At 35.3% G+C, this 8,374-nt stretch overlaps 1 protein-coding gene across 1 annotated transcript; it reads left to right on the top strand.

Annotated features, from left to right (window-relative positions):
* Positions 1–2,231: 2,231 nt before the first annotated feature.
* On the top strand, positions 2,232–4,120 carry LOC144889174 (uncharacterized). The gene is made up of 4 exons (XM_078769141.1): positions 2,232–2,887; positions 2,978–3,130; positions 3,454–3,583; positions 3,804–4,120. Exons 1-4 carry the CDS (start codon positions 2,832–2,834, stop codon positions 4,101–4,103), a joined length of 639 nt encoding a protein of 212 aa, XP_078625267.1. The 5' UTR covers positions 2,232–2,831; the 3' UTR covers positions 4,104–4,120.
* Positions 4,121–8,374: the final 4,254 nt, after the last annotated feature.

The raw sequence follows: 8,374 nt of genomic DNA, 5'->3' as shown, positions 1-8,374 counted from the left end.
AAGTGGTTTCCTGCACCAACACAAGTGCGAAAAGTGGTTTTTCAACACTAACAAGTGCGAAAAGTGGTTTTTCAACACTATCACAAATGCAAAAAGTGTTTTTTCCACACTAATACAAGTGCAAAAGTGGTTTCCTGCACCAACACAAGTGCGAAAAGTCGTTTTTCAACACTAACACAAGTGCGAAAAGTGCTTTTTCAACACTAACACTAGTGCAAAAAGTGGTTTTTCCACACTAATACAAGTGCAAAAAGTGGTTTCCTGCACCAACACAAGTGCAAAAAGTGGTTTTTCAACACTAACACAAGTGCAAAAAGTGGTTTTTCAACACTAACACAAGTGCGAAAAGTGGTTTTTCAACACTATCACAAGTGCAAAAGTGGTTTCCTGCACCAACACAAGTGCGAAAAGTGGTTTTTCAACACTAACACAAGTGCGAAAAGTGGTTTTTCAACACTAACACAAGTGCGAAAAGTGTTTTTTCCACACTAATACAAGTGCAAAAGTGGTTTCCTGCACCAACACAAGTGCGAAAAGTGGTTTTTCAACACTAACACAAGTGCGAAAAGTGGTTTTTCAACACTAACACAAGTGCAAAAAGTGGTTTTTCAACACTAACACAAGTGCAAAAAGTGGTTTTTCAACACTAACACAAGTGCAAAAAGTGTTTTTTCAACACTAACACAAGTGCGAAAAGTGTTTTTTCCACACTAATACAAGTGCAAAAGTGGTTTCCTGCACCAACACAAGTGCGAAAAGTGGTTTTTCAACACTAACACAAGTGCGAAAAGTGGTTTCCTGCACCAACACAAGTGTGAAAAGTGGTTTTTCAACACTAACACAAGTGCGAAAAGTGGTTTTACCACACTAATACAAGTGCGAAAAGTGGTTTTTCCACACTAATACAAGTGCAAAAGTGGTTTCCTGCACCAACACAAGTGCGAAAAGTGGTTTTTCAACACTAACACAAGTGCGAAAAGTGGTTTTTCAACACTAACACAAGTGCGAAAAGTGGTTTTTCCACACTAATACAAGTGCAAAAGTGGTTTCCTGCACCAACACAATGTGCGAAAAGTGGTTTTTCAACACTAACACAAGTGCGAAAAGTGGTTTTTCAACACCAACACAAGTGCGAAAAGTGTTTTTTCCACACTAATACAAGTGCAAAAGTGGTTTCCTGCACCAACACAAGTGCGAAAAGTGGTTTTTCAACACTAACACAAGTGCGAAAAGTGGTTTTTCAACACTATCACAAGTGGGAAAAGTGGTTTTTCAACACTAACACAAGTGCGAAAAGTGGTTTTTCAACACTATCACAAATGCAAAAAGTGTTTTTTCCACACTAATACAAGTGCAAAAGTGGTTTCCTGCACCAACACAAGTGCGAAAAGTGGTTTTTCAACACTAACACAAGTGCGAAAAGTGGTTTTTCAACACTAACACAAGTGCGAAAAGTGGTTTTCCACACCAATACAAGTGCAAAAGTGGTTTCCTGCACCAACACAAGTGCGAAAAGTGCTTTTTCAACACTAACACAAGTGCGAAAAGTGCTTTTTCAACACTAACACAAGTGCGAAAAGTGGTTTTTCCACACTAATACAAGTGCAAAAGTGATTTCCTGCACCAACACAAGTGCGAAAAGTGGTTTTTCAACACTAACACAAGTGCGAAAAGTGTTTTTTCCACACTAATACAAGTGCAAAAGTGGTTTCCTGCACCAACACAAGTGCAAAAAGTGGTTTTTCAACACTAACACAAGTGCGAAAAGTGGTTTTACCACACTAATACAAGTGTGAAAAGTGGTTTTTCAACACTAACACAAGTGCGAAAAGTGTTTTTTCCACAATAATACAAGTGCAAAAGTGGTTTCCTGCACCAACACAAGTGCGAAAAGTGGTTTTTCAACACTAACACAAGTGCAAAATGTGGTTTTTCAACACTAACACAAGTAGTGTAATAATGTTGCTTCTGGGACACCTCCGTTTAACATGGGAAATCCCTATCTAATGTCATTTACCCCCTTGTCTTTTTCAAAAATCATAAACACCTCTATTTCTCCCACCCTCATCTTTATGAACCTTTTGTCTGTAGTACCTATCCTTAATGTTGTTCATTAGACCACTCAAACACTACAAATATTTGTTTTCTCTTATAGACCTATCATCCTTCTTCTACATATCATCTGGCAGATTAATCTTTGACCCACTCAAACATTGACCCATTCACTTCCATATTAATTCTTTCCCTCCCTCATTGCCCCTAAAGACCTCTATTTCTCTCACCCTGTTCTTTACGAACCTTCTAACCTTTTGACATGTTATCCTTATTCATTAGACCACTTAAACACCTGTGATCCTTCTGACCTTATGGACCTTTTAACCTTTTACTCTTAATATCATCTGGTGAATATAACCCACTCAAACAACGACCCTACAAATATTTGTTTATGTGTGGGAAATAATTTAATTCTCCTACAACTCTCCTCACCGTCTCATCCAACTCACCGGTATTTAAATTAATTCTCTTATTTGTTTTGTGAACTTTTTTACCAGTTGCCTTTTCAATTATACTTATTTGATATTTTTTACATTCATTTTGTTTTCCATTTATATACCACTCGAACCTTTTCTAATTAATAGCTCACTGTTGAGAAATGACGTTGTTTCACTTGGATAACTTCCAAGGAATTCTCTTTGTCTTGTTTCCTGTTTTTCACAAACACACGCCCTCAGTTTCCAAAAGCTGACAAGCACTTCAGTTCCCCGAAATACATTTTGTTCATTATAAAAAGAGAGGTCTCCGAATGGGACATTTAAACATTGTGAACGAAGATGAGCTTGTCTTATTCCAGTCTTTCCTCTGATGAAGAATACTCGCCAGGACATTGGTAAGTTCATTTGGTATTAAACACTGTTAATGAGAGCTTTGTATGTGATTAATTATACAACTAATAATTTATTTTTCCTATTCATTGCAGCAATTCAAATATTGTAAATATCCTGGCAGAATTTCAAGTTGTTTCTCAAGAGTTCCACAACGAACTGAATACGGGTTTGAATAACCTACCTCCGAGATGGTGGGCTCAGAATGAATTCAATGTTTCACCGTTCTTAGAAAATTCACGTGAAAGGTATGATAGAAAATAAAAAACGAGAGGTGTGTGCATGTGTGTGTGCATGTGTGTGTGTGTATGTGTATGTGTGTGCATGTGTGTCTGTGATTAAAATAGAGAGATCGAATTGTGAGGAACAGAAATGAAAAAATGAGATTGTGTGTGTGTGTGTGTGTGTGTGTGTGTATGTGTGTGTGTGTATGTGTGTGTGTATGTGTGTGTGTGTGTGTGTGTGTGTGTATCTGTGAATGTGTGTGTGTGTGTGTGTGTGTGCGTGTGTGTGATGTTTTGTCAGGCTTACTTCAGCATATAATAGTAATTTCTCCTTATTTTGTTTGCAGTATTAACCTCGAAGACCAAAATTTTGAGTGGGATGATTTTGATCCCCCAAGGAGTGGTTATTTCCTACCAACCTGTGAACCTCTACATTTTCAACTCAACGATCTTGACGCTAAGCTGGATTTTTTCGAGGTAAGCATGTGTGTACGTGTGTGTGGTTCACCGTTTATAATAGGTACACCATATCCCTGCGCATCGTAAGAGGTGATTCAGGGTTGGTGTCAGGAAGGGCATCCGACCCTATATTAATAATAATAATAATAATACATTTATTTTGTATAGCGCTTTTCAAGACGCTTTGACATGGAACATAAATATGAAATAAATATCTCTCCCCTCTTGTCTTTAATAGAAAGAGATTCAAAACCTGAAGACATCTGCTGAACCAACCTTTGACTTGTGCTGGGAAGAAATTGATGACTTATGCTGGGGAGAAGTTGAATGTATACCTCAAGAAAAATGTTTTAATAATATAAAGATTTTAATGTTTTCAATATTTATATATATTTGTTTTGTTTACAATTATTTAATTCTTAATTACAAAAAGAGAATAAAGGAAAAGGGACAGGAAGGTGCGTCCCCCTCCCTTGGCCCCCCCTCATCCCACCCCTCCCCTCCCCTTGTGTGTGTGGGGAAGGTGGGGGTGGGATGAGGGGGGATCAAGGGTGGGGGACGCACTGGGGGTGGGGGATGATGGGTGTGGTCTGTGTGGGCGGGGTCTGTGTGGGTGGGGTCTGTGTGGGTGGGGTCTGTGTGGGCGTGGTCTGTGTGGGTGTGGCTTATGATTTTTGTTTATTTAATATTTTTTTTATTACCACTAATTAAATTAGCTAATCTGGGTGGGGTGAATAGAAATGTTGTTTAATGAATTATTAGCTTTGTTTTTTGTAATTCTTGCGAGTAAAATGAACCCAAGATTTCTTCTCCATTTAAATCATTTAATTTGTAAGTCCAAGGGACTGTATCCATTACATCAATGATTTTAAATAATTCACGAGTCCATTTTTGTGTATAACCTTTCTCAAAATGGCTTTTCCATTTGTATATCCTTACCATATCACCAACTTTGAACTTGGGCTTTCTCAAATTAATCTCCTTTTCATATTCTAATTTTGTAAATGTTTCTGATGGTTTTGATTTTGTTGATGAATGAACTGTATTATTGTAATTATCTACAATATCCTGAATTAAATACACCCATTTTTGAGAACCGAGTTGTGTGAATTTTTTATATAATTTCTCTTTCAAAGTACGATTAAAACGCTCAATAACAACTGCCTTTCCTTCATTAAAGGTGCTGTATAATTTAATACCCTTCCCCTTAAGAAATTTCATGAATATTTTGTTATAGAACTCTGTTCCCTCATCAGTCCATAACTTCTTTGGTTTCCTTTTATCCCGATCAAATATTAGCTTAAAGGCTAACATTAAAGTATCACCCCTTTTTTTTTTTAAAGGGACAACCCAGGCAAATCTACTCCTCAAATCAATAACGGTTAAAGCATACCTGTATCCCCTGTCATTATTCAATTCAATTAAATCAGCGGACCATATGTGGTCGGTGTATTTAGAATAAACCTTCCTTCTTTTAAACTTTGTGATTATAGGTTTGTGTAATTCTTCAGCCAAAAGCTCCTCAGTCTTGACATCATTAGAGCCTAATAGTTTTTTGAGGAATAACCAAGACCAAGTTTCAATTTAGCATTTATCAAATTTCTCACAATAAACCTATCAACTTTCTCTCTCAACGTTGGATTTTGTATCAAAGACAAATTATACAACATTTCGCTGTCGGCTTTATGTTTTTCAGTCAACGTAGTGGTTTTCCCATAAGCAATATCATGCTTCATACACACTTCGTCAACCCTATTTGTAGGTTTAGACCAAGGTTTAGGATTGTCAGCCTCATCTAATCTTTTATCCAAGTTTGTTCCTGGACCACAGAAAGAATACCCTGGAAGGTGTAATTCCCCTGGAATTCCAGTTGTTGTAAATTTACTTCCTGACAGAAACTTTTGTATGTCTCCTCCTCTTTTAGGAGAGATGAATTGGCACTTTTTAGAGCCACATACTTGACATATTCCTTTTTGATAAACTCTATTATTTTTAGCTTTAACATAAGAGATATTTTTAGATTTAGTTTTCTTTTTACATTTGAGACAATAACTCATATTTATTTATCAGAAAAATTCCGACAGAGTATCAAAACCTTTTTGGTTTTCAACATATACATTTCAATCTTTATTTTTAAAACATAAAGAATCCTAAGGAATGCCTTCACTCTCTCCTCCATTTATTTACAAATAAAAACTAACTAAAGTCAATGACACCAACATCATCAATCACATAATCTTTTCCTTCTTCTTCTTCTTCTTCTTCACCACTTTCTCGTTTAAATCTCCTCCCTGAAATTGAAGACATTGACGTTCTTATTTTTGAAACCATTATCTTCATAAGAGTTGTTAATTCTTTAATTTCCTCTTTGGTGCGTTGAGATTGATTTATTTGCTTTAATACACTCAATCTTTTATGAATCTCACTGATTTCCATCTTTTTATATTTTTCCTCCCTCTCTCTTTGCTCCCTCTCCTCCTCCTCCATTTTCTCCCTCTCCTCCTTCTCCTTTTTCTTCCTTTTCTCCCTTTCCTCCTTCTCCCTTTTCTCCCTTTCCTCCTTCTCCTTTTTCTCCCTCTCCTCCTTCTCCTCCTTTTTCTCCCTCTCCTCCTTCTCCTCCCTCTCCCTTTCCTCCTTCTCCTTTTTCTCTCTTTCCTCCTTCTCTTCTTCAACTCCTTCCTCATCCCTTGCTACCCTTGAGTTTGAACCCCAAAGAATATTATACATATACTCATCTGGATTTTGAGATATTCTTGTATCTATAATTATTTTTCTCATAATAGGATACCAATAAGATTTGTTGACGATTTCTAAAAGAGTTTTATATTTCATAACTTTGAGAAGTTCATTTTTATTTAATATTTTAAACAAGTCTCTATTTGTGGGTTTAACAATATCAGTATAAGGCCAGTTTTTAATGACAAAATTCCCATGTATATGCTCCAAATCATAAGGTATGTAATACCGAGCACCCTTTTCTTGTAGGTATCCTTGAATGCAAAAATTATAATTCTCTTGTAGTCTTCTTCCTGCCATTTATGTATCAGAAATATATGTGAGATTAATATTATGACAGGTAATACCACCCCATCTTCCCACTACCAAATCGGTTTGTATTCCTCGGCTTTCTATCCTTATCTCATTACCTTCCTTCTTTGTCATGCGAACCATCGCTATACTATCATATATTTTTATTTTCTTAAAATCACGTATTTGTTGTTTACTAATTGTACTTCCACATAAATCCTTATCTTCACCAAGTGGATAATATTCTTCTTTACGAGACTGATTTAAATCATGTAGGTCTTCTATGTTTATTGAAAAAGACCAATTATACCCTAAATCAGGCATATCATACCCCCATTTATTAATTCGCATATTAACTAAATGTCCTTCTTTATAAAATTTAATTGTAAGCAGGTAGTTAAATTCAATGAGGAAAGGTGTATGGTCAGTATAACCAGGTGTTGTGGTTGTAAATTTTACTTGTTTCACAAAACGTGCTGTTTTCTTTAAAGATATATATTGTGATAAATCACTGAATCTAATCAAGTCATTCGCATCTGTAGGGTTTGGATAATTGATTAATTTATAAGTATTCTTCATATTAATATTTTTACTTACACTATATTTTTGTCGTTCAGCCTGTGCCTTTGTATAATAATTTGATAAATCAATATCCTGAGAGGATTTTCCAAAGATAGAACCATCTTTTCCAACATAGGTCATTTATATTAGATAAAAAATGATATCATAAAAATTTTCATTATTGTTGAGTTGAAATAATACATATAAACATAATTGGCCACAACATTTAGAATTAATTTCTTGAACTTGGAATGTTTGATAAACACCATTCTGTAAGAATTGTATTACTTCAACAGGTGGTGGCATACCATAACTATCAAAATAATATTTATCCTGACTATTATGAATACAAACCCAATGAGAACCATTCTGTGTGTCTAAATTCATAATAATATTCTTTGTATTCTTATTTATATGTGTTAATTCATCTCTCATACAAATAACCACATTATCAATTTTTAGTGTTTTACAATACTTAGCTAGTTCTATATTTGACGTTGTATTCTTTCCAAATTGTTTAAACCATTTATCCATTTATTTATGAGAAAGATACAATCCATTACCCCGTTTAGTTAGTTTAACACCCGCTTGAGCGATAGAGGAAAGCATATCTCCAACCAACAATCTAGCTTTATCAGGTAGACTTTCAAGTTTTTGAGCAAAATCTACAATTACACCACTTCCACTAATTTGTTTCTCCAACTCCTTGTTATGTCTTTCCAATTCTTTTTGAGCTTTTAGTTGTGCCTTCCTTTCGTTAGCAGTTTTTACCGCTGCTGAAATACCACCAGTCAATGCTCCCGCCGCACTTAAACCAGCAAATAAAGGAATTAGAAACGGGAGAAATCCTCCTCTTGACTCGTCTATTGAATATTTCTTTAACATAGGTTTCGTCATTTTAATTTTAAGTGATCCAACATCATTTAGTGTTTTTACTTGTGTGTGTGTGAGTAAAACATCAATTCTTACAGCTCCTTTTCTTTGAATTGTATTAACATTAATAATACAAGGCTTTTGATTTTGAATACAAGATGTTAATTTATTAAGATTGATTTGATTAACATATACCCCAACCATTTATTTATGAGAAAAAACCTATGTGATATTAATCATAACACCATTATCTGTATTAATCTGTAATTCTGTTTCCTCCAAAAGCAAACAATATGCATTAACCTCTTCACTCTCCCCTCTTTCAATGTATAGAGAAGTATCCACTCG

Source organism: Myxine glutinosa, unplaced genomic scaffold, assembly GCF_964187855.1.
Source record: "Myxine glutinosa unplaced genomic scaffold, kmMyxGlut1.1 SCAFFOLD_1422, whole genome shotgun sequence".
NCBI classification, from domain to species: domain Eukaryota; kingdom Metazoa; phylum Chordata; class Myxini; order Myxiniformes; family Myxinidae; genus Myxine; species Myxine glutinosa.
Note: the sequence above shows the minus strand (reverse complement) of the source record. Positions and strands in the feature narration are given on the sequence as shown.

Bases quoted from the DNA above. Each gene is read 5' to 3' on its own strand.
- LOC144889174 (XM_078769141.1), top strand. From the start codon at position 2,832: ATGAGCTTGTCTTATTCCAGTCTTTCCTCTGATGAAGAATACTCGCCA. The intron at 3,131-3,453 runs GTATGATAGAAA...TTTTGTTTGCAG, and splicing joins TTAGAAAATTCACGTGAAAG to TATTAACCTCGAAGACCAAA. The intron at 3,584-3,803 runs GTAAGCATGTGT...TGTCTTTAATAG, and splicing joins CTAAGCTGGATTTTTTCGAG to AAAGAGATTCAAAACCTGAA.